We start from the raw sequence: 27,063 nt of genomic DNA on the forward strand, positions 1-27,063 counted from the left end.
TTAGTAGAGAGCAGATCCATGTGAGCTCCGACGCGGTATTAGCAACGGATTTGTACTCTGCCTCTGTTGATGACCTTGCCACACCCTTTTGTTTCCTTGAAGACCACGAAATCAGATTACAACCAAGGTACATCACATAAGCATTCGTGGAGACACAATCATAGGGATGTCCTGCTCAGATTGGCAAGTGTATCAAAACAAGTTGTCATACCTTGCATATAATCATCGATCGTATGATCTCCTTTCTTCCAAGCTTTCAACGGATCCTTTAACTGTTGGACATGAACCCTGCTCGGCATGGCATACGTTGCAGCAAGAGTGATCCAGATCTCAGGAGAGGTGGTGGTCAGTGAGAGAATCAACTTAAACGTGGGTGAAATAGCACCAAGAAGAGCACTATAGAGTAACTTATTTTGATGCTTCCAGAGAACAAAGTCAGAATTGGGAGAGACAACACCGTTTGTGAGGACTGTTAATGATGGAATGATGGTGGATCCATCAAGATGACCAACAATACCATAGCCATCCACAAGGGCATGAACTTGAAGCTTCACATGAGAAAATTGGTGGACGTAAGTTTAGTAACATTGGTCATGTTGATAGTAAGAAGAGAATTTGTATTTGGAGTTGCAGACTCGGTAATGGTGGGAGAAGCCATGACGGCGAAAAAGAAAATTGTGGTAAAAAAAAGTGTTTTATTTTTGGTTTTGGCTTCAAGTGGATTTGTAATTTTTTTGTTTATGGAGCTTAAACATCGGCCATTTTCCATGTTTAAGCTCCTGTTTGTTTTTAGGATTTGTTTATGGACCTTAAACATGGCAATCATGACTCTTCATGCCTAAAGAAAAAAACATGCCAAATCTTTGGGGTTGTCAGTCTTCAGCTTTGCCAACTTATGATTGACATCTCTAGGTACGAAGATGTGCCTCAACAATGTCAACGCGTCTTTTCTCTCATCTGGTTCGGACGCAAAACATGTCATGGGAAAGTGTTTTGCATGGATAGGAAGATTACTCGGAAACAGTGGCTCGTGTCAAGTCAAGTCCTTTCCCTATATCGCCATGAGAGATCGATCAAGGGGACATATAGATCTGTGTTCCCGCAAACTGTTGATCAGGATGCCACCACTTATTGTGTCCCTATTTCTTCGACAACCCCAAATCAGAAATCATCAATTCGTAAGACGATCTCCACGCACCCTTCTTGTAGTCGTAGACACAACTAGGGAAAACAAGGAAGTTTCCGGGTTTGAGATAGCAGTGAACATGGCCGTGTCCGTGAATCGCGGCTAAACCCTTGAGAAGTGTAAACTCTCTGATCATCGGCTCAGGCAATTTCCCGTATTTGAACGGTTCATGAAAGTGCTCAAGCTTCCTTCAGCCGCCTACTCCATGGGAATCTTGTATTCCACGTAACCCTTGTGGTTGACTTTCGCTTGCACTTTCGTAGCATTTGACGATTCTCGAATTTTGATAAGATCTGAAACTCTTTGTAGAGAGACATTGGCATGTCCATCACGTTGTCTTTTGTACTTGAAGAGGCTCACCGACCCGAATGAACCTTCTGCTCGGAAAAAATTCGAACTCCAAATCTAACATCACCATCGCAAAAAGAAAGCTAATTTGGTTCTAAGCTTTAAGAAAAACGTTGGGTGGAAGTGAAATCACTAAACCGACTCCAATCCCAATTTTTTTATTTTCTGTTTTTTATTTTTTTATAAAGAAAAAAAAATTTGAAAAAAGTATTTCCGTGACGAAAAGTTGAGTTGCGGAAAAAAAGAAATAACGAAAAAGTACAGTTGTGATTTTTTCTATGCAACATCAAAAAATTGATATAATAAAGGTTTTTAATTTATTATTTGTAAAGGATATATTGATATATTCTGCTAATCATCGAATTTTACAAAAATTTAATAATCATAAATTTTATTAAAGGTTTTTCTATTATTCAACAAGATTTACCATTTTTTAAATATTTTGTTGTTAGATGTTTTTAATTTATTGTTAATAAAAGATATATTCTATTGATCATCAAACTTTATAAAAAAAAACAAAAAAACAAAGACTAATCACAAGTAATTGAGCTTTTCCATTATTCTGATAATTTGAATATCTATTCTCCTGTAAACATAGAATCAGAAAGTCTAAATTTAAACAAAATCTGAATTAGAGTTGCGGATCCTAGTTTTATACAATAATAGTAATCTCTGGTCAAGTCTTTGTTTGACATTTATGAATTGTGTTATTGATTGAACATAAAGAATATATTGTAATAAATTTTGCAGGAATTTGCCAAGGGTGAGATGATATCAATGTTATCTGACTTAACATTCAACATCACTAGAATGGTGGCTGGAAAATGTTACTACGAAGACAGTTTAGAGGATGATCTAGAGGCTAAACACGCCCGCCAGCTTATTGTCGAGGCTGTGAGTTCTTTTGGTGCGGGAAATGTTGCTGATTATTTACCGGTTTTGAGATATATCACAAAAGTCGAGACACGGATAAAGAAAATTACTTGTGACTTGATGAGTTTACTACAAGAAAACATAGAATTGTCAAGTTGCGACTTAAAACACAATCGCTAAATTTAACAACTGCATTGAGATTGTTTTGCTATTCATTGGCTACTAAAATAAAATAGCCGCTAATTCGAGACTGATGCATAATGTCGCAGTGTAGTCACCAATTTGCGACTAATTTGGAGACTAATTTGACAGTCGCCAAATATTGCGACTAAAGAGCTACTCTTTAGCGACTTGTTTATTTAGTTTGGGCCTTAAACCAAATTTGGGCCGTAACAAAACGTCAAAAACCCAAATTCCTCATTCATCTTCTTCCTCGAGCAAACCATAATCCCTCACTTCTCTTCTCAATCGACAAACCATAGCCCCTAATCTCTCATTTCTCTCCTTAACCCTAATCTCCTAATTTCTCTTCTTACTCGACAAACCCTCAGTTCTCTTCTCAATCGAGAAACCGTAGCCCCTAATCTCATCATTTCTCTTTGTTTATTCCTCAAAACCGTAGATCTCAATTGCTCTCAATCAACAAACCCTTGTATCTCTCGATATTGATGGTTGGAGTAAAGAAAAGAGGAGGAGGTAGAAGAAACCCCTCAAATCAAACCTCACAAACGGCAAATCGAAGACCCGCTAATCTTCCCACCAGTATTCCTTCACGCTGGCAAACCATGATAATCCAGACACTGATTCTCAGGGAATTCTTGTCCCAATCCTCCAGTCTCCAGTGAGACCTACACCTATGTACAGGGACTATCCACCTCCGACAAATATGTTCCAGAACTCCAAGCAGACATCCTTTTCTGGAGCATCCCCTTCCAACGTAACTCTAAGCAGACGTCCTTTTCCTCAACCCCTCGCTTCTGCGACGAATCCACCAGAATTATCGAGTCAACTTCGAGAGTCTCCTCATCATTCAGTCACGAATCATCCTCGAAGGTCTCCTCAAGTCTTGAATCAACATCGACAGTCTGCTCAACCAGTCTCAAATCATCCTTGACCCTCTACTCAACCTCGAATAGCCTCTGCATCGCATCATAGTTCTCAAGCGCAAAACTCACATGAGGAAGAAGAAGAAGACAAAGCTGATTCTGAGGATAATTTGAGACTAAGGCAATCAAATCTCCCAGCTGATGTACTTTCTGCTTTACATGACATGCTTGTCCAGGCAGGCCGTGAGTTGTATACTACCGTCCTCTCTCCCAGTTTAGAGCATGGGACCACTTGGTGAGTTACTTCTTAGTTGATTAGAATTAGGATTTTGTAGGTTTGTTTGTGTTTGGAACATCTTGTGTTTGTGTTTGATTAGAATTTTGATTGCAATTCTTAGAATTTTTAGGCTTGTTTGTGTTTCGAACCACTTGTGTTTGTGTTTGATTATATTTTAGCATTTTTACTTTCGATTTGTCTGTGTTTGAAAGTTAGGTAAGGACAACTAAAAAATTATCCGAAACATTACAAAACTGTTTACAACCAATTTTGATGCGCTATATTACAGTTGGGGTTGTGTTTCTAATCAAAGAAGAGAAAATTACTTGAGAAAATTACTTCTTGGAATTCGCGGTAAATTTCTACTCCTTTCAATTTGACTTCTGTATTTCTCGTTTTTTTTTGGTTTTTTGATCACTAACACTTGTCTCTCTTTGTAGAAAACACACACCTGGGATCGCTCGCTTACCGGTATGGTTCAAGAAAAGTTCTACACCCTTTGTCAATGCCGTATGAAAGACATGGTTTCCAAGGCAGCAGGTCATCGAGATCAAGCAAAACCGACTTGGATTGAGAGTACTCTTTGGAAGGAAATGTGTGACTATTGGGACACAGAAGAAGCCATAGCAAAGAGTGAAACCACTTCAGCAGCTCGAATGTCTGACCGTAATGGTCTTGGTCCTCACAAACATGTATCAGGGACGAAGTCTTACTTACAAATCAAACAGGAGATGGTGAGTTACTTCTTTACCTTTTCATTGTTTAATAAGTTAAAACAGGATGGTTCCTCACCTTTTCATTGTCTACCATTTCAGGAAGTGAAATTGGGAAGACCTCCAACTATTCCTAAAATTTTCTTCAAGACTCATACCAAAAAGGATGGTACTTTTGTCGATAAGAAAGCACACGCAGTTCATGAGACATATACGAAAAAAGGGAAGCTAAGTTGGCTGCTCTTGATAATGACGAGTCTTTTGATGGTACTTCACGTCGATCAGAGCTATCACATGAGGAGGATGATGAGCTCTTTCTTCAGGTAATTTGCTTCTTTCTAATAAGCTATTAAGTTATTCATTGTTAAGTAATTATGTTAACTTTTTCTCTCTGTTTTGTTATGCAGTCTACTTTCATAAGCGATAGAGGAACATACTTTGGAATTGGAAGCCTAGGGAGTTACATCAACGGGAAGCGGAAGTTCTCTAGAAACTCTTCTTCTTTCACAAGCCTGCAACAACAGCTTGAAGAAGCTAACCGCCAATTAGAGTAACAAGCAGCTCTACAAGCAGAGCGTGAAGCTGAGGCTTCACGGGTTGCAGTTGAGGCTTTACGAGTTGCATTTGAGCAACAAGCAGAGATCAAACGCTTGGTGAGCTTCCTCAAGACTAACCCAAACTATGTCGCCTTCCTCGAGTCTCAAACCAATGACCCCGACCCTGCTGATGTTCAAAGTTTGGTTCCTTCACTATCCCTCCTTCCCTCATGACCTTAAAAACTTTTGTAATTGTTGTACTTATGTATGTTGAAACTGCTTGTACAACTTATGAATGGTTGTTTGGATGTTTTCTAGAACTTATGTATGTTGAAACTTATGTCTTTGTTTAATTTCATGTTTGCTATATTTTAGTTATAGTTTACATAATCAATTTTGGTATTACAAAATCAAATAATTCAATTTTACCAGATTTTTTTTAAAAAAAAACCTGATAAATCAATAATTAAACAGTCGTAAAATAGTCACCAAAACAATCGCAAATGAGTAACCAAATCAGTCGCTAAAGCGTTGCAAGTTTGTCGCCACTTTTAGCGACTGTTCGTCGAGGGAACAACAACCAAAACTATTGGTGGCCAAATAGTATCTCCGTGTCGACTCTTTAGCGACTGATTAATTTAGCGACGCTCTGTTTAGCGACTAAGGACGTCAGTCGCCAATCAGTCGCTACTAGGTAGTTTGCGACTGTATAGTGGCTGTTTTTGTAGTCGGTAATTACATGTTTTCTTGTAGTGGTTCTTCCAAGGACTGGTCGATGTGAAGCGAGCGGGAAAAGAGAAAAAGGATAACGCGATGATCGATCACTTGCTTTCTCTGCAAGAATCTCAACCTGAGTACTACACGGACCAAACCGTTAAAGGAAATATAATCGTAAGTAACCATTTTTAGTTCATTAGTCAATTTATTTAGTCATTGTTCAATTTTATTTAGTAACCACACCGTCTATGCGTGCAATGTACAGTCTCTTATAGTGACGGGCACTGATACATCAGCGGTAACATTGGAATGGGCATTGTCAAGCCTATTGAACCATCCGGATGTACTAAAAAAGGCGAGAGATGAAATCAACAATAAATTTGGTTTCGACAAGCTTATTGAAGAATCAGCCATCGCCAATCTTTCTTATCTTCCAAATAATGTCTCTGAAACGTTGCGGATGTACCCGCAACACCATTGTTGGTCCCTCATGTCGCATCAGAAGACTGTAAAGTGGCAGGTTATGAATGTCGAGTTGCACGAGGTTATTGGTGAATGTGTGGACCATACAAAGAGATCCTCAGCTATGGGATGACCCCATGAGTTTAACTCTTGGGTGTCTGATTCAATGTTTTGAATGGGAGAGGATTGGAGAAGAAAAGTTGGATATGACAGAAGGTGGATGACTCAAAATGCCTAGAGCTAGGCCGTTGGTAGCCATGTGCAGAGCACATGCCTTTGTTGGTGAAATCCTACATGTATTTAGGCTACAGTGATGTCTCTATGTGTTGGAGTAGATTGCGATTAGACTCTAATTCTGTGAAAATCTACCAATGAATAACACCTTCTAAGTTACGCCATATATAATCCTTTAGCTCTTATTGATTATGACAAATTTCATTTGTTTAATTTAAGACGAATAATTGGTTTAGAATGTTATTTATGAAAGAGCTATACTGTAACAACCCACCCCTCACCGTGGAAATATAACTAATAATCCAAATCCACCAGTAGGTTATTGATGCGTCAGACGTTTCTCGAACCTTGGTTCCCACCTTTTAACAATTTTCCCAACGGACAAACTGTCACCAATTAAGCTTCAGATCGTGGATTTGGATGAGTAGTTGGAGGATTTGGATGGTGGATTTGGATGAGTAGTTCGTGTCAATAATTAGTTGTAAGTTGGGTCATTTGTTAATAAAAATAATTCTTTTTTCATAGACGACTAATAACAATAATTTGATAATTTAACCAAAAAAGATAACGTATGATTTTAGCCTTCCAATAGAAAATATTATACGTAAGTTGTGTTATTTTTATTAAAAATAATAATGTTATGTATGTTCAATTCATATTCAAAGCAAGACTAATCAACAATGGTGGAAGAAGAAGCTCAAACCCTAGTTTTCACAGTCTTGATCCTAATCCTCACTCTAACGATACTCTTCATCAAGAAACTCAAACCAATACAAAACCTTCCTCCACCTCCACCGTTCTCACTTCCAATCATCGGCCACCTCCGTCTCCTCAAACCACCGCTCCACCGTGTTTTCCTCTCCGTATTTAAATCACTAAACGATTCTCCGATCTTCTCCCTACGTCTCGGAAACAAACTCGTTTTCGTCGTCTCTTCACACTCGATCGCCGAAGAATGTTTTACGAAACACGACGTCGTTCTCGCGAACCGCCCGAACTCTATTGCTTCAAAACACATCTCTTACGGCAGCTCAACAATGGTCTCAGCTCCGTATAGTGAACACTGGAGAAATCTTCGCCGTATAGGCGCCGTCGAGATTTTCTCGAATCATAGGCTTAACAGCTTCTCCTCTATACGCCGTGACGAGATCCGGCGACTTATAGTTCGTATGTCACGAAACTCTAAACTCGTAAGTGAGTTCATACTTATATTGCTAAGTTACGACAGATAATTTTATGCTACTGGCAAAATTTACCTTTAGTAACAATCTATTCCCAGTAAAAAAAACTTCAATATAATTATAGTAATCTCTTGTTAAGTCTTTGTTTAAAGGTTGACTTTTATGAGTAGTGTTATCGACTGAACATAAGGTATTATATTGCAATAATTTTTACAGGAATTTGCCAAGGTTGAGATGATATCAATGTTCTCCGACTTAACATTCAACAACATTACTAGAATGGTGGCTGGAAAATGTTACTACGGAGATGGTTTAGAGGATGATCCGGAGGCTAAACGCGTGCGGCAACTTATCTCAGAGGCTGTGAGATCTTTTGGTGCTGGCAACGTTGCTGATTATTTACCGGTCTTGAGATATATAACAAACTTCGAGACACGGATCAAGAAGATTGCTGGTAGGCTTGATGAGTTCTTCCAAGGATGGGTCGATGAGAAACGAGCGGGAAAGGAGAAGAAGGAGAACACGATGATCAATCACTTGCTTTCTCTGCAAGAAACTCAACCTGAGTACTACACGGACCGCAACATTAAAGGAACTATAATAGTACGTAAACGAATACGGGCATTTTTTAATTCATTAGTCGTTTAGTCAATGTTTAAGTTTTTTGTGTATACGTGTGAAATGTGCAGTCTCTTATAGTGGCGGGGACGGATACTTCAGCGGTAACATTGGAATGGGCATTGTCAAGCCTACTGAACCATCCGGATGTATTAAACAAGGCGAGAAATGAAATCGACAGTAAAGTTGGTTTTGACAGGCTTGTGAAACATGGCCAATCTTCCTTATCTTCAAAACATTGTCTCTGAAACGTTGCGTATGTACCCCGCTGCACCATTGTTGATCCCTCATGTCGCATCAGAAGACTGTAGAGTAGGGGAATACGATATGCCGAGTGGGACGATGTTGTTGGTGAACGTGTGGGCTATACACAGAGATCCTAAGCGATGGGCTGATCCCACGAGTTTCAAACCAGAGAGGTTCGAGAAAGAAGGAGAGAGTCATAAACTTATGGCGTTCGAGTTAGGAAGGAGGGCGTGTCCTGGATACGTATTAGCTCAACGGCTAGTCATTCTAACTCTTGGGTGTCTGATTCAATGTTTGGAATGGGAGAGGATTGGAGAAGAAAAAGTGGATATGACTGAAGGTGGAGGACTCACAATGCCTAAAGCTAGGCCCTTGGTCGCCATGTGTAGAGCACGTGCCTTTGTTGATAACATCTTACATGAGTCTGCTTAATTGTAGGGACTTTTGTAAATGCTAAGCTAATACGTATGTATGTAGGCAACAGTCATGTGTGTATGTGTTGAATTGTTGCCAAAAAAATCTGATTCTTTCCTTTATATTTAAACCTTTATTACTACTACATATCATTTCACTAAATATAGTTAGCTTAATTATTACAATAATTTACTTTTAAAAATAGCTTTAAGTACTTACTTATATTGATCAAATATTTAGCATGGCATCAGATGTGCTAAGAGACTCAAGAAGCTCCTCGAAAACCATGAAATAAGCTTTAGTCTCAACAGAGCTACTCATCAACACTACTCTTGATTCTTTCTCACTTGCTTTGTTTTGTATGGATTTTCCTAATTCTCCACCACACTATGATTCTTCCTTTAGTGTATTAGAGCCAAAGCTCCGTTCCAAGCGTACTATTGGGAAAGACTTTCATTCATCTTATCAACAATACCTGGACCATTCGGAGTATAGTCATATGGTTATACTCGACTGTTATATTCTTTGAGAGACTTGCAAAATTAGACCCTTAACCAGGCCCGGCCGACCGGGTAAACAAGTCAAACAATTGATTGGGGCATTTATTTTATTGGGGTATATTCTAAGCCAATTGTTTTAGCATTTTCACTTACTATGTTCATGAGCATTAAATTAATTTTAATTAAGCTGGCTGTTATGAGTAAAAAAAATTGGGTTAGAAAAAAAACAAATTTATAACTATAACCAAAGAGTTTCCATAGTCAAAGAGTTTTAAAAACATGAGTGATTAGGTAATATAATATTTTATTTTGTATGGATATATAAATGAACATAATAATTCAAAGCAAAAGAAGGAAAGTGAGCAGCCAAACTAACATATTTTGGTTTATTGGATTTAGAAACTATTTTATGAATATAAATTTTTATGTCACTGTTTGGCAAGTTTTTTTTAAATCGCATAGGACATCTAAAATCGTTGAGCCGGCCCTTAACTTGAGTCAATTGCAATGTTAGACCCCTCTTTTTTTTTCTCCAACATTTGCCACTTTCTCCCTATTAAATCCTTGTCCATTCATTGTATTCACAAAATTACCATAATTTCTTATTTATTTAAATTTCTTGCGAAAATGTTTATGACATTTATATCCTCATCTTTTTCTTATATTTACGGTTGTACCACCATCATCAATTTTCCAACAACCATGAACAACCAAATTTGAAGCTCTTAAAGCTTCAACAACCTGAATTTGTAAGCTTAAATAACACTCAATGCTATGAGAACTTCATTTTTTTCCATCTCCTCTCCATTTTAATCCAAAAAAATTTTCAAGTCCATTTCTCTTGTTATATATCATGATTCTTGGATAGTGATTAAGTTGGCGCTGGGTTTCTTCCGGGGTGACTTAAGACGACGTCCTCGGTGTTTGACATTGCAAACAACCATAGTAAGGTTATTTTCCGGTAGATTTCGTGATTTTCCTTGTGTTTTTGTCGAAAGTAGACTTCATTTGTTAGTCGAACCATCATAATATCATGTTAAGTCTACTTTTTGGTCAGTTTTGCAATTTAAAATTTATCGAGTTTCGAGCTCGTAGACTAAAATGTCAGTCTCCTTAATTTCATTTGAAAACAAAAAAATATGGTTTAGACTGCATTATAATATTTCTAATGGATACTTCGTTTGCAGTCTACTAAGGTGTATTTTTGCAATTGACCAAATTATTGACTTTTTAGTTAAGACTGTCAGACGAAGTCTTCGCATGAAAAAAAGGTAGTAGACTTCTATAGTGGTTATTTTTGAAGTTGACCAAAATATAAAAGTATTGACCATAATATTATTTATATAAAATTACCTAGTAGACTGAAAAAGAAGTCTACTAGTTAAAAAAATAAAATATTGGTCAACCCCAAAAATGACCAGGGCAGACTGTACACGAAGTCAACATTCCTGGAGACTTCGTAAGTAGTCTAATTGGCGAAAGCCAAACTTGGTCAATTGCAAAACTAACCACAATGAAGTTTAATTTTTATAGTTGACGGATATATGAAGTCTACTTGTTAGTTAGAAGTCTACTAAAAAGTCAATGGTGTGGTCAATTGCAAAAATAACCAGTGTAGACTGTAGTCGAAGTTAACTTTTTGAAACTTTCAAAGAAGTCTACTCTTTTATATGTATTGAATTGCAAAACTGACCCAAAATTTAACAAAGGAAGACAACAAAAGAAGTCAACAATCATAGTAGACTTCATACGGTGTTTGTTTTATTAAATTGTAATTGCAAAAATAGACCACAAGTAATAGACTTCAAAGGTAGTCTCTGTATAGAGGCTAGTTTATGTATACAATGTTGACATTAACATGAAGTCATCCAAATTTGAAAACCAATTTGTTGAAAATTGGTGAATAATTTTAAAGATTTTCTTGCTATATTCTTGGATATATGGTATGTACTTGCTTCTGTATGTTTTTGACATGATTATGTATTATACATATGGAGAAATCAAGTTTTTGGTTTTCATAGGCAGTTAGGTTATTAAATTAGACTTATTTAGGAAGTCAAACTGTTGGATTTATTTCTAAAGTCTGTACAATTGAAATAGTCTTTAATTGGAAATTTATAAAGATTTTTTTTTTGATTTTTTAGTTTGTACGTGTTATATCGGTTATTTACTTGCCTATGTATATTTTTACGATGATAATATATTATACTTTTTGATCAATCATGTTTTTGATTTTCTTAGGTTATTAGGGTTGAGGGTTTAGGGTTTAGGGTTTAGGGGTTAGGGTTTAGGTTTAGGGGTTAGGGGTTAGGGTTTAGGGTTTAGGGTTTATAGGTTTAGGGTTGATGGTATTTTAACTTGTTGCTTACTCTTTCAGGTAAATGTCGCAAATACCTGTTGTTTTTGGAGTATGGCTGACGAGAAATGGGTCTTGGCATTTTGACATGGATGGAGGCAAAGGTGGGAGAATGTTTTTTTTGCGGCAAGGTTGTACATACGCTGAGCATGTTGAAATGGCTGTAGAAGATTATCTAATTGACAAAGAAATATAGATGGTTCAGTTATCGTATCCCTTAACAGAGATGATGCTTCAGCAATTGCTCCAAGATACCCCTCCTGTCTATGTCACAAATGATAGATCAGTTCAGAACTTGATAGATTTTAGTAGTAGGAATGTTGTTCGCCTTTGCGTCTCTACGCAGTGCATGGATGGACATCCGGTTATGTTAAACAACTCTCGTTCTGTTGTCGATAGAGAGCCAACAGATGAATTTGGTAACGATGTAGATCCAAGTGCCGATGAGTGTGCAGATGAATGTGCAGAAGAATGTCATGAAACTGACCATACAGATGAGAAGCCGAAAGATGTTGATGACATGGATTTCGATTACTTTGAGTACGGAATATTTAAAGATGAAGATGATGATGGAGATGGAGATGACTTGGGACTAGATGCTGAAGAAGGGAAACCGTTTTTTGGTGGTATTCATGGACAGTTAAATAATTTTTTGATAGACCAACTGAAAGTAGGTCAATGCTTTGCATGTAAAGCTGAAGTCATAACGGAGGTGCGTTTGACCGCGATTATGTTAAAATTCTCTTTCAAAATTAAGAGGTTCACAAAGTCTCGGTTGGTGGCAATATGCTCTGTTCGAGGATGCACAAGGAGGGTCGTAGCCACTGTGAAGAATGATCCAAACACTTTTTGGGTCACCAAATATCTGAACGTGCATATATGTTCTATTGTGGACCGCGTAGCTAACCGTAAGAGTTGCACCTCAAAATATATTGGGAGGCTTTTCATCGACCGGGTAGGAATAGTGGATGGTGTTGTCCCACAACATATCAAAGATTCAATGAGGACAATGTTCGGCATGACGTTGGATTACACCACTTCGTACAGGGCTTTACAATATGCGCAAGAATATGTGAGAGGAAGCGCGGAAGACAGATATGCGAAGTTGCCTTACTGTCTTCGGAAAATAGAGCAGTCAAACCCAGGAAGTGTCGTTGACCTTGTTGTTGATGACGAGCATAGGTTTAAGTATCTTTTCATATCTTTTGATGCTTCAATCCGTGATTTCAATTACGTTAGGCTAGTTATTGTGGTTGGTGGGATACATCTCACTGGCGAGTATGAAGGTGTACTGTTAATCGTTTGCGCACAGGATGGTAACTTCCAGATATTTCCGTTGGCATTTAGAATTGTCGACTCGGAGTGTGATGCTTCATGGGATTGGTTTTTCACCAAATTAAGTGAGTGTCTCTCGGATGAATATCCTTTGGTAGTAGTTTTGGATAGGCACAGTTCAATAGCTAAGGCATGTCGCAATGTTATCCCATGGGCAACACGAGGGATATGTTATTACCATCTTCAACAAAACATAATTTCTAATTTCAATGGGAAGCAACTGATGTACTTGGTGAAAGGGGCAGCATATGCACATACGCATGATGATTATAACCGCTACATGGCTTTGCTCACTACCGTAAATCCAGCTCTTACGGCGTACTTGAATGAGGCAGATCCAGCTTTATGGTCTCGAGTTTACTGTCCAGGAGATAGATACAACATAAAGACTAGCAACATTGCAGAATCTATCAACTCCATGCTAAAGAAAGCCAAAGGTTATCCCATCACATATCTCATTGAGTTTATTACGAAAAAGTTAGGTAGGTGGTATTGGAAAAGACGAGAGGATGCACTAAGTCTGACAACCACTTTTAGTCGACGTGGTTAATACTTATTGGCCGTAAGGGAGCATTACGCATATATGATGACGGTCACACGCATTGATGGTTGGCGTTTCCACGTTCGTGGTGGGCAACTTGACTGTTTGGTTGACTTAGAAGAAAAATCTTGTTCATGCGTGGTGTTTGGTGTTGAGAAAATACCATGTTCACATGCAATTAAGGCTGTCAAGTCCGTTGGATGGCATATGTCTACCGTGGTAGAAGCTTACTATAGAAAAGATTATGTCTATGTGTCGTACGCGGCTAACATTATGCCCAATGTCGAGCATGCTCGGATTGGGCCAGATATCCAAAATATGTCTACTAGGCTTTCGCTGAACGCTATTGTTTAGAGAACACTACAAGTAATTAATATTTTAATAACTAGCTAATGACGTACAAACACGTGTAAAAATAAACAGAGGTGACGACTCTACCACAAGTACTTTAAGCATCGGTTCTCTTCTCTTTCTCTCTCTTTCTGTACTATTTTATTAATTTTTAATAAAAATTGAAAATAACACATTCCCCGAGAAAGTTTATAAATCTGTCACATTTTCTATTATTTTATGTTGCTTCTCGGGTTCCGACAGCAGAGTAGAGGGAGTATATGCGGGAGAGCAGGTAAAAAAGCACTTTTTTGGCATTTATTGAAACTCTATAGATGTCTTGGTATTAGGTCCGACAGCAAAAGGATGAACCACTATTTTAGTATTGAGATGTTAGGTGAGAGACAACGTTAAAAGAGATAATTACGAGTACAAGAACAGTAATCCGTTTACATTATAGTAATAAAGAGGATCCCACAAAAACATATTGATAGCAGCCTATCATCAGAGTTAAACAAAAAATTTAACTACGAGAACAAGAACTCTACATGTCTATTGGACAACAATATCCATTCGAAGTCTCTTAGTTCACTTCAGAAATATGTCTACTAGGCTTTCGTTGTACGCTATTGTTTAGAGAAGACTACAAGTAATTAACATTTTAATAACTAACTAATGAGGAACAAACAAGTGTACAAATAAACAGACAATCTGTACTATTTTATTAAAAATTTGATTTTTGTTAAATGTAACACATTTCCCGTGAAAGTTTCTAAATCTGACACTTTGCTGGCATTGTTGAAACTCTATAGATGCCTTGGCATTATTTGTGGTCAAAAGGATGAACCACTGTTTTAGTATTGAGATTTTAGGTGAGAGACAAAGTGAAAATAGATAATTACGAATACAAGAACAGTATTTCGTTTACATTAGAGTTAATAAGGAGGATCCCACAAAAAATATATGGATACCGCCCATCATCAGAGTTAATAAATATATATCCCACCCACAAAATAACAAGAGCCCTCAACAGAAACAAAACATCATCCTAATAAGTCATACATAAGACATACAAATTAAAAAAGAAACACGTTCTTAGTTAGTTTTGAATTGGGGGAGGATCATAGAGCCTAAAGTATTCGGTGTAATTTGACTCATTTGGTGCACGACACTCAATCTCGTGAAATAAGTCACAAGCCAGCTTCTCCCTTATCCATATGATGTTTGCGTCGCACAATGTAGAAGGAAACGGTAGTCCGAGTGCATGACATTCTATGTACTTTAATGTAAAAACACCACAGTCACCTGGCCTCTTATTCAGAGGCACTACCGTTGTGACACATTCGTGGGTGAACTTCTCGTACGGGTACATTGGTTTGTGGTCATGACTGGCTAACTTCCACAGCACATACTGAAACATCACAGCTATCGGGTGAACTGCAGTCGCAAGCTCATCATCGGTTGAACAACTGGGAATGTTGTCCCAGACCACGATGTGTCTCATTGGAATCGATATCCACAGAGCAACCCAATGCTGAGATTTAACGTTTAACGGCGCGTACAAGTCGTCCACTTCCAGACCCCACTGTTTGTTAGACTGAACATACGGTGGATACTCACATGTCTGGTAACTGAAGGCACCAGCCGGCAGAAGTTTTCCAGATCCATCAGGATTCGGCTCAGATTTTTCAAAGTCAAAATACTTTGTCGTCCACTCTATCCAATCTAAACCTCTCAGGATGTTGTGTGTATCGATGTCTCAGTAGATTCAAACCCGCATCCATGTGCTGGATAATCACATGGATTTTAAAACGAAGTTAAATAGTATTGAAGACTGTCAACATAAATCTTACAAGAAGTTTACTAGTAGACTTACCGAATCTCGAAGCCACACTGTTCTTGTATGCAGTTCGTACCACCAAAGACAACATCAGGTTTTGTCTGGAACCTTGTTCATGTATGTCATGTGGATGAAGAATGGTTTGGAAACATATAAGTTACAAGATTTTCGAAACGTAGAATTTTGAAACATAATATAAAATGTAGTAGGCTTACGGATCTTCCTTTAAGAAGTCAAGCAAAACCTTCTTCCTCTCCTAGTCTGCTTTATCAAAAGGATTGTATGCTAACGTATTTGACTTACCACCCATGATAGTCTTGGTTGTCTTATCACCAATGAATGGATAACGCTGACTTGACGCCAATCTCTTAACCCTTTCAGCCCTACCCTGTGCCGCAAGCATAGCAGCTTCAACCCATGGTTTTTGCTTCTTAGCTCTGGAAGTGTAGTCAGCTGCTGTTGGGATTTCTGTGCGAAGGAACACAGGTGGGTCTAAATCAGTGTCAGATGAATCAAAGCTGCCCACCTTTGGCACCTTATTATCTGTACGGGTAACAGATGGAGAAGGATTTAGTGTATGCAAATTCCGTACTAAAAGTTACATGATCATTGATGTAAACAAATAAAATTAAATCTGCCATATGTTTTAAGAGTCTCGAATTTGACAAACAAAGACAACATAAAGTTGAAGTCTACTTCACATAATGAAATCTAGCAAATACACTTGATTAGAAGTCTGCAAAGTTGACAACTTCTATAAGTCTCTTTTTTCTTCGCCTTGTACCTGGTATTGTGTTTGTGAGGAATCATAGTAGGAATTTTCAAGTGTTCAGAACTAACCATATCCGTGGTTTTTTTAGTGTTAGGCTCTTCCTTTTCAGCAGTAGCTTCAGGAGCATTCTGTTCCCTTGGGTTGGTATCGACATCTGACGTACCAGTTACTTATCCCTTCAATTTGGAAAGATCCGAAGCCAGGCTTTCCACCTCCTTATTCAGCATGTCAAATTCAAATCGCAACTGCTGAATCCGTCCTTCATCTCTTGAATCAGAGCTGCTACCCACATGCCGAGCTCATCTTTAAGGGAATCCAAGATATTGATATCCAAGGCAGTTGAAGTACCTGGATTGTGCCTTTTCCCACTTGGTTAATTAAATGTACTGGCTCTCTTCTTCTCACCCTTTTCCTCCACCTTCATCTTCGCATTGTTGGATGCATGAATATCGTCCGTCTCCCACAAGCCTCTCCCCCACTTCCATGGACCAAAATCTCCAGTCAATGCTTTCATAATGTTATCAATTTTGTCATCTGCTTCATCCTCTTCCCAAACAGGGCTACTCATGCCACCAATGGTCTTGAAGTGATTGAAACGAGTCTACAATTGATATAAAACAGTATAACTGTTCAAATCCAACACCAACAATAAACAAATCTAATATAGTAGATAGACTGCTATGCGTACCTATCTTAGAATGCCCTCTTTGACATATTTTTGACCGCGGGAACTGCGGTAAGCAAGCAACGGTGGAGTAGGTGTACTAGGCAACGGATCGCCAAATTAATTACCAAATTCCGGCATAGATTCATATACCCAAATCTGCAGAGGTTCGACAAATCCGTCTAATTTTTAACTCTTGTTAATGTCCACCTTCTTCACAGAATGGATGAGGTTCGTGAAAGCAACTCTTCCCCATGGATAATCAACAAATTCATCTAAATCCATGACTAGCCTAGCCATATTTAGACGGGTGGACATTGAGGATTTTCTAGCTTCTATAAACCCAGCATAGATGGCTAGATAACCCAACCTTATACGATCTACTCAATCCCAGTCGGCAGCGTTCTTACATCCTGCGACAAGTTGATCAATACTCGGACCGATGTCTAAACTGACTCCAAGCTTCTCCCAAAATGCTTCCATCTCGTCTGTAACATCAACCTGTGGTTGCTCCAAGGACTCGACATCTTCACAGTTAAGTCCAGTGATGGCTTCAAACTCATTCAAAGAAAATCTTAATGGGTTAGACCCAACCAAACTCCATATCTCGTACTTTTTGTTGCAGACTAGCTGAAAGCTGAGCATATAGAGAACCAGTCTGGAAGCCCATTCGAATTTGAGACGGTTGAACTGTAAGAAGACACCCAGTCGAGATGAACGAATCTCATCCCATTCATCTTCTGCCAGAGCTTCGTACAGTTCATCAAACAGCTTCGTATCGTTGTTGTAATATCCGATGCTTTTACACGGAAACGACTCCTCTACTTTCGTGAAAAACCTCCGAGGAAATTTTAGATTGTTCACCTCCTCCGTTCTGCAAAATAAGGCAAAATAAGATTAGGTTTGGCGGGGGATTGAGATAGAAGAAGACAAATACGATTAGTCTACAATTGAATTGAAAAGGAAGTCTACAATCGATTTGAAAAGAAGTAAACCTTCAGTTTAATCGAATATGAAATGGCGGCGAATACGTTGCGGCGAAGATGAAGCAGCGGGATTGGAGAATACAGAGTTGGGCGAGATCTGGTACAAAAACGTTAAGCGAAGTAAGCAAAAAGACAATCCGAAAGATAGAGATTCAAGTTTAACACAAAAGTAATGAGAAAATCAACCGTTAGTGATAAGCGAAATAGATAAGCGAAAGAGAAAAGTTGACAAGAAAATGAAGACGGAATTAGAGATAACAATATTGTTATCTCGGTTTTTAGGTTGTATAAAATTATAATAATTATAATAAAACCAAAACCGTTTTATTCAAAACAGTATCGGAAAATTATAAAGAACCCGATTAAAACCGGATCCCGTTTATCGGTAAACCAATTCCCGCTTATCAGTAAATTAAACAAATATAATATTACCGCCAACTAACGTCAAATCAATTTATACCTTGTAATGATTATGTTTACGACTTCTCTGGCAGACTTCTCCACGGGAAACTGAACTATCTGCAAACCCATCAAATCAAATTAAAACTTGTACTATCTAGTAGACTTCTCAAGAAGACTTTTTCCTGGGAAACTGAAATGTACTTTAAACTGCAAATCTATCTAATCAAGCAAATTAATACATAGTAGACTTCGATGAACCCGTTTCTATGGTATATGTTCACTTAACTTCGATGAACCCGTTTCTGTGCAAATCTATCTAATCAACCAAATTAATACATCGTTAACTTCGATGAAGTTCAATAGAAATTTTCTAATAATTACCCAACCGTGAATGTTAGAATTCTACACTTATAAGTTAAATAAAACAAAGTGATATAGAGAAAGTTTCTATTATTACCCAACCGTGAACAATCTCCAATTCCTCGTGGCTGTGATGATTTATATTGACTTTTCCAATGAAACTGAAAGACTTTCAATCACCAATTCTCTGTCGTGAGGATGAAGTACTATTTTTTAAGAGAAAAGAGATGATTTACTGGATACTTTTTTGGTTGCAGTTTTAAAATAATCACAAGGCCCAATATTTGGGTTATATATACGAGACGAAGCAGTTGCAATGAACAGTTACATATAATTAATTAATAAGGCAAACTGTCGCGTCGAAGAAAACTAACATGCAGACTGCATAGCCTGACTTCTTTACACAAATTAATGAGTAGACTTCATAATCTTAATTTTCCGATAATATGTAAACAGTTATCAGTCTACTGTATACGTCAACTGAATTGAAATCAACGAAGTCATCCAACTATTACAGAAACTGAAGCAAGTTCACAGATTACCGACATAAATACGCCATTCAAACAAACAGACAAGATGAAGAAAGGTTCACAGATTTTAGAACTTAATTGAAAGATCTACGAAACCAAAGAGATTAATACAACAATGAGGATTATACCGGCGATTAAGACATTCTCGACCACCCCCCCCTTACACGACGAACTGACAGACATAATTCTTTCATCTGGTCTTTCACCTTGTCTAGCTCCTGCTGAACCCATAGCATTTCCTCATTTTTCAGGATGGCTGTAATAGAATCCCTTTGGTCAGCAAGTCCACCTCTTATTGCCTGAAGTTCTTGCATAATAGCCTCATCCCACCATTTCATAATATGGTCCTCTCCATCCTATACCATAGAAATAAATATATCATAAGAATAATATATATACTCAAATAATAACAACAAATAAACCACCAGACAATCTAACAACCTCATGGTTATTGCATCCAATGAAAATTCTTCCAGGATTGTCGGCTGTGGTGGAACATTTCATAACGGTTTCCCTTCCGCAGAAACATTTGTCAGGAATTCCAACTGTTAGGCCAAGAAAGTTTACTTTGGGTAGACCTTCACTCCATACTTGCAAAGAACTAGAAGATGGTTGAGTGTAGCTGTGTAACCTCATATTTGTGTGCAAAATGAACAAAAAATGATGAGAACATATATATTTACGAACAAAAATAGCTACAGCGTTACAAAAGCAAATCGCCAACGATAAACCAAGAAATACTTATCTGAGATGTTCTTGAGATTCGAAGAAGAGAAATGATGAGAATCTGAATTTCGGAGAACACAATATCGGAAATTTTTTAGAGAGAATTTTTGGAGAGAGAAATTTTGGAGAGAGAGATCACGTAAAAACTAGGTTTGACCTACAGAAAGAAGTATATATATCGTTAAATTATCCGGTTAGGTTAAAAACAAGGAATCGGTACGCATTCGGTTAGGTTCAGCTATCGGTTTGGTTAAATTATTGGTATTAATATAATAGAAATAGTTGATGGCATAACAAAGTCAACCACGAATAGTCCACATAGAAGTCTACTTAAGCAAAACCCTAAATCATATAATTTTAACCTAATCAGCCTTTCCTCCCTTAATTTGACTCGTTTATAGGTAAATTTATTTTATTCCAATGCAGGAAGTCTATGTGGTTATTATTTAGTCAATAAGTTTATCAAATTATTTTTTATAATATTTTTAATTTAAATTTAAACTATAATTAAAGAGTAGACCAATTGTTATGTCTTCTAGTTGACGTTAATTTGTAATCTACCTTAAAGAAATCTATTGCAGACTTCTTCTAGGTTACATTTGTCATTTCGGCTTGTGTTTTTTGTTTGGTCGTAAGGGAGTCAACTGTAATTTCAGTACCCTTAGTGGTTATGTGTCTCAAATATCGAATATGGAGGCTATTATTGCATTCAAGGCCAAATAAAAGTATACAAAAATGCAATTATCCCTATATTTAAACCTTTATTACTACTACATATCATTTCACTAAATATAGTTACCTTAATTATTACAATAATTTACTTTTAAAAATAGCTTTAAATACTTACTTATATTGATCAAATATTTAGCATCGCATCAGATGTGCTAAGAGACTCAAGAAGCTCCTCGAAAACCATGAAATAAGCTTTAGTCTCAACAGAGCTACTCATCAACACTACTCTTGATTCTTTCTCACTTGCTTTGTTTTGTATGGATTCTCCTAATTCTCCACCACACTATGATTCTTCCTTTAGTGTATTAGAGCCAAAGCTCCGTTCCAAGCGTACTATTGGGAAAGACTTTCATTCATCTTATCAACAATACCTGGACCATTCGGAGTATAGTCATATGGTTATATTCGACTGTTATATCCCTCTTAACGAAGAGAATGGATTTAACTATTATAATTATGTTGATATACAGTCTCAACTTACCCATATCTGCTACCAGTTCATACTCAAAAGGTTGTGGTGTACTAATCTCTGAGGATGATAGTGATCTAAACCAGGAGCAGATCTAGGAGAATTATTAGTATAGGGCACATATCTAATAATTAATAAATATGTGGCTAAAAATTATAATATATATGGCAAAAAGGAAAAAAGCAACAAATGGAGGGATCAAACACCCCACCAGCAAAAATATGCAGAGGAATACATAACCAAATGATCCAGTAGATAATTATATCAACAACTACTAAGAAACATTTTATAAACAGTGTGGGGCACATGCCTAACCTACTCTTAAGGTAGATCTGCCACTGATCTAAACAATTATGATGACTATCTTTACGATGAGACTGATTATAGTGAAGAGTGTGAAGACATTTATGATAATGATACAGGAAATGAGACTGATTACAGTGACAAGTATGAAGACTGTAATGATAGCTAGTGATCTTGATAATGAGACTGATCACAGCGAAGAGTCTGAAGACAACGATGTGGAGATGAAGTGAAGATGCAAGCAAATGTATGTAAACTTTAGATATCTCATAACTCATTTCCAGATCAAATATGAACTATTTTTAAGAATGAATCGTTGAATTGTTTCTGCAGATTACGTGAAGGGCAAGCAACTCAAGAATCTACTGAGTAGCTTTGGAGCCAAACCGCAAAATTTCTTAGGTAATTCCAAAATATTACAAACCATCTTATTTATCTTCAAACCAATTTTAGTTTCTAAAGTTTATGGCTTTCTAGCTAGAGTAGCTAGAAAATTATGGACATGTGGCTTGTGATGACTATATCTATTGAGGTTTCGTAGAAGAGAGATGTCAATATATCAACTTCTTTCAACTCTGCATTCAATCTGAATAAGCCTAGCTATGGCCATGTCTCTACAGATAGAGACGAATAACAGCTATGCAGTATACTAAGGCCATGAGTGAGTGAGTGAAGCATGTTCTGTTGTAATCTTCATGTGTAAGTTATCAACCCTTAAAACAAAAACCTTCTTGTGTGTTGTAGAATTTTCTATAATTTGATTATGCAGGACTTGTATAATCTGTTTCTTGTAGCTTTAGTGCACAAGTCAAATGAAACATAGTAATACATACGGGTTGCTTACTGCACGCTTTCTTCAAAAAAAAAAAAAAAAAAAAAAAAAAAAAACTCAATATATTATTCAATACAATTGGATTACGTAGCTAGTCTGAAGAATATTATAGGGGTTCAGAAATATATATCATGTCACAAGCGCAGGACCAAAAGCACTTCCACCAAAGTGAAATAAAATAAATAAACCAATTGATTTAGTTAACTATTTCTTTATTTTTATTAAATACAAAATTTTGTGTAAAGTTCTTTTTGTCTAATTATGTTAATTAAATTTTCATTTATTTAATTATATATATAGAGAAATAAATGCTGTATCAATAACAATTACTGTAACATTTTTAATTAATATTATATTTTTTCTTAAATAAAAACTTTGAACTTGTAAATTATTAATATACAGTTATATATATAAAATCCATTTTTAATTGATAAAAAATTTAAGGCTAGCCCGAAAAGCAGTATTATATACTAGTATATTTTTTTCTTTTAGTACCTAATTATTACCTCCTTTAATCCACTTCTAAGTTCGAATTAGTCAAAAATAAGCTATCTTTGCATGGGACCCAAACAAAGGATTACCTAATCATAAAATCAAATCAATATATGTTAGTTAATTATGAAAACCAACTGATGAAAAGATTATCTCTCTTTAGAAGCATCCACGAAAGTAAAATTTAATCATCGTCACTAGTCGTCACTAGTCGTCGCAGACAAGGAAAGTGATGACTTTATCCTCTCATCGTCACGTCTTCTTCTCTCTTACGTTAGCACGAAATAACAAAATATCAAATGACGTAATGACATTTGAAAACATAATTAGATGAAGTATTGTTACACAGATTTCATGAAGCTACGCAATGGCTCGTTCGTATTATTTCATCTCATGATTTCCTATAATTATGAGAGGGTGATTGTTTGGATACTAAAATGACAACTTTACTCTCTTTTTTCTTTTCTTTTTTTCACATGAGAAATAGATAAAGTTGCGTTATGTCTTTCGTGAGGGCAAAAAACAACTAAGACGTTTTTGTTTTTTTGTTTGGTTCAACATCAATTTTCATTAATCAAAGATTAGTGTACACTTTGGTTTATCTACTTTTACAAGAGATTTAATCCCATTTTGGCTTAGTAGAGTAAAACTTAGGATCATAGTTCTGAAAACAGAGAGATTTCTTTGCTACTTTATCTGCCACACCATTACACACACGAGAAGTAAATATGATTTTGTATTCTTGGAAACTTCGAAGCAGTTCTTTTATGTCTTGAAGAACAGATGCATAGGCTGGCCAGAGCTCCTCACCGTTAACTAAGTTAACTGCTCCCAATGAATCCAACTCAAAGATTACTCTGTTATAGCTTAATCAGATCATTGACAAAATCGCTTGCCTTAAAGCCTCTAACTCAGCTTCGAGAACTGTTCTAGCACACCAAAAAGCTTGTGCTCCCACCCATAATACTGTTCCCTCATGGTCCCGTAGAACCCATCCTATTCCAACAGGGTTAGTCTCTCCATTCCAAGCACCATCTGTGTTGCACTTAACCCAATCGGAGGGAGGAGGTTGCCATTTTATCATACCATTTCCGCTTCTAGAGGTCTGATCACGTACCAGCTCATTTGGACCCTTTCTCTGATTCCATTCCATTGCATCCTCCAAAGCTTTCTCCACAGTTTCCTGCGCATTGAAATCCTTCCCTTTAAAGACATAATCATTCCTAGACTTCCAAATCTCCATAGCAACCATGGTATGATTGTTGCTAAGCCATCAATTTGAGGAATAAGAGTTCTTATGTTTAAGACATGGAACATATTTGCATAGATGGAATTGCTCCATAATCCACCCGGTGGAGCTGGAATAGGAAAGAGATCCCAAACTTGCCGTGCATAGGTACAGAGAAAGAGGAGATGGTTAACTGATTCTTCTTCACTTGGACATCTTGCACAGCTGTTTTCTCTAGTCAAGTGCCGATGAGACAAGTTCTTTGCAACAGAAAGGCAGTTAGTCAAACATTTCCATAAGGAATGTTGAACTTTCGGACTAGCCTCAGTTTTCCAGACCTGATGAATTAGGGGATTTAAACTTGGTTGATCCAATTCCTGAGGTCTTCTCCTTTGATGTACAATCTGGGTGAGTACCCAGTAGCCTGATTTTATTGAATAATGCCCTATTTTGGTATAATCCCAAGAATAAACATCCTTTATATGCTTTCCCACATGTCTTAGCTCTTCAATCAACCTCATATCTTCCTCGCTACATATCAAATCCTGAATGTCCCTCCTCCAATTCCTTCCATTATCGCTCATCAGTTCATTGACTCGAGAAAGAGAGGACACCAAAGACTTTAGGTGGGGTGGAATGAGATTGACCCTTTGTAAGCTTCTGGCAGGCTTTGAACTAAGCCATGGCTCCTTCCATATATCAGTGAGTTTCCCATCGCCTATCACCCGTCTCGCACCTTGTTTGATTAGTTCATGTGCTTCGCAGATGCTACGCCAGGCAAATGAAGGTCGTGATCCCAACTTAGCTTGGAGAGGATTCAATTTACTAAAATAACTACTCTTGAAGATTCTGGCCATTAAAGTATCGGGTCGATTTAGCATCCTCCAAAGCTGTTTTCCTCACAAAGCAATGTTGAAAGCCTCTATGTCCTTAAACCCCAGACCTCCTTGATGTTTTGGAGTACTAAGCTTATCCCATGCCTTCCAATGCATTCCTTTTGAGTTTTACTTGTTTGTCCACCAGAAATCAGTCATTACCGAAGCCATTTTTTGACAAATTGCTTTAGGAAGTTTGAAGCAAGCCATCATATGAGTGGGGAGCGCCAATGCGACAGCCTTTAGCAATATCTCCTTACCTCCTGGCGACAGGACGTTAGAATGCCAACCAAAGACCTTTTGCTGGAGCCTATCTCTCAAGTATCCCAGGATCGTGACCTTTGAACCCCCAAACGCTTCAGGTAAACCAAGATAGAAACCTTCACCTCCTTCCTCAGTAATTCCAGTAAGGCTCTTAATCCGAGGTCTTCTATCCTCTGGAACCTGCTTCACAAAGTATATACTGGATTTTTGATAGTTGATCTGTTGTCCTGAGGCTAAATTGTATTCATCAAGGATACTCATTAAGCATTGGAGCTCTTCGTCCTTGTGCTGACAGTAGAAGATATTGTCATCAGAAAATAGGATATTAGACACTGGAGGAGCCCCTCTTGCAACTGTTAATCCTGAGATTCGACCTTCCTCCTCTGCTCTCTGAAGCATTCGTACAAGCATTTCAGTACAGAGTACAAAGAGATAAGGTGAGAGTGGGTCACCTTGCCTAAATCCCCTTGTCGGGATAATCTCGCCATAGGGTGTGAAATTAATCAGCACCTGATAGTTAACTGATTCCATACAGCTCATTATAAGGTGAATCCATTTGGCTGAGAACCCCAACAGCTTTAGAGCTTCCCTCAAAAATGACCATTGGACTCTATCAAAAGCCTTGGAGATATCCGTTTTGATCGCTATGAACTCCTCTAAGCACTTATTCTTGGAGTTGAGAGCATGTAGAAGTTCATGCGCCACCAGAATATTATCCGAGATAAGCCTGCCCTGGATGAATGCTGCTTGAGTATCCGAAACCACATCAGGAAGTACCCTCTTAAGTCTATTAGCCAACACTTTTGCTATAACTTTGTAGATAACATTGCTAAGACTTATAGGTCTGAATTCCGAGAGCTTGACTGATTTAAGCTTCTTAGGAATCAGACAGATGCTGGTTTTATTCATCTCTTTATCAATTCTTCGTGTTCTGAAAAAATCCTTGACCATCTCTAGAATCTGATCCCCAAGAACATCCCAATATTGTTGATAAAAATGCCTTGTCAAGCCATCGGGACCTGGGCTCTTGTTCGGATTGATGTGTAAAACAGCATTTCTTACTTCCTCCAGAGTTACCGGTTGCAGCAGCTGTTCATTTTGAACCAGGGAAACCATGTTTCCTTGACCGATCTTATCACCAATTTGGAGACCAAAGTCCTCAGAAGTAAATAAAAGGTGGAAGTAGTGTTCAGCTAGTTTTCCCAAGTCATTGTCCACATACCATTCCTTCCCATCATCATCAATCAGACTACGGATTCTATTCTGAGCTCTTCGATTTTTGGTTGCCGCGTGAAAGCACTTAGTGTTTCTATCCCCATTGTTGAGCCAAGAAACCCTACTCTTATCCTTCCAAAATTGCTCTTCATTCTGATACTCTCGGTGTAGGTCCTGCTTAAGTCTGTTGAGCTCGTCTCGCTTAAGAGGATTCTGTCTGGTAGCCAGATCAATTTGACACTGTAGTTCTTGAATCCGCTTTGCCGCATTAGGTTGGTTATCTCTCTCCCACAAGATACCTGGTTCACTCTGAACCGGCTCTCCATAAATACAAGTCAGATAAAATTCTTTCCCTTGCCATGAAACAATTGCATCAATCATCCTTTTATCCGACTGTAAAATCTTCACTGAAACCAAGTCTTTCCACATTAAAGTTAACCCTCCACTCTTACCAACATGT

At 37.6% G+C, this 27,063-nt stretch overlaps 2 protein-coding genes and 3 pseudogenes across 3 annotated transcripts; 2 read left to right on the forward strand and 3 right to left on the reverse strand.

Annotated features, from left to right (window-relative positions):
• LOC109129496 (uncharacterized) lies at nucleotides 1–1,604 on the reverse strand (annotated as a pseudogene).
• Nucleotides 1,605–7,056: 5,452 nt separating this feature from the next.
• On the forward strand, nucleotides 7,057–8,996 carry LOC104701253 (cytochrome P450 81D11-like; annotated as a pseudogene). The gene is made up of 3 exons (XR_015561012.1): nucleotides 7,057–7,582; nucleotides 7,790–8,176; nucleotides 8,263–8,996. The product of XR_015561012.1 is annotated as a cytochrome P450 81D11-like (transcript).
• A 2,907-nt stretch (nucleotides 8,997–11,903) lies between these two features.
• On the forward strand, nucleotides 11,904–13,592 carry LOC147941402 (uncharacterized). Its single transcript, XM_087458507.1, has one exon. It carries the CDS (start codon nucleotides 11,904–11,906, stop codon nucleotides 13,590–13,592), a length of 1,689 nt encoding a protein of 562 aa, XP_087314633.1.
• A 3,621-nt stretch (nucleotides 13,593–17,213) lies between these two features.
• On the reverse strand, nucleotides 17,214–20,103 carry LOC147941403 (uncharacterized; annotated as a pseudogene).
• A 3,789-nt stretch (nucleotides 20,104–23,892) lies between these two features.
• LOC104704671 (uncharacterized) lies at nucleotides 23,893–24,273 on the reverse strand. Its single transcript, XM_010420719.2, has one exon. It carries the CDS (start codon nucleotides 24,271–24,273, stop codon nucleotides 23,893–23,895), a length of 381 nt encoding a protein of 126 aa, XP_010419021.2.
• Between the last annotated feature and the right edge of the window lie 2,790 nt (nucleotides 24,274–27,063).

The sequence above is a fragment of the Camelina sativa genome, chromosome 7, assembly GCF_030686135.1.
Source record: "Camelina sativa cultivar CO46 ecotype springtype chromosome 7, ASM3068613v1".
NCBI classification, from domain to species: Eukaryota; Viridiplantae; Streptophyta; class Magnoliopsida; order Brassicales; family Brassicaceae; genus Camelina; species Camelina sativa.

Excerpts from the sequence above, each read along its gene's own strand:
- LOC147941402 (XM_087458507.1), top strand. The coding sequence starts at position 11,904 with ATGGTTCAGTTATCGTATCCCTTAACAGAGATGATGCTTCAGCAATTG.
- LOC104704671 (XM_010420719.2), bottom strand. The coding sequence starts at position 24,273 with ATGGTTGCTATGGAGATTTGGAAGTCTAGGAATGATTATGTCTTTAAA.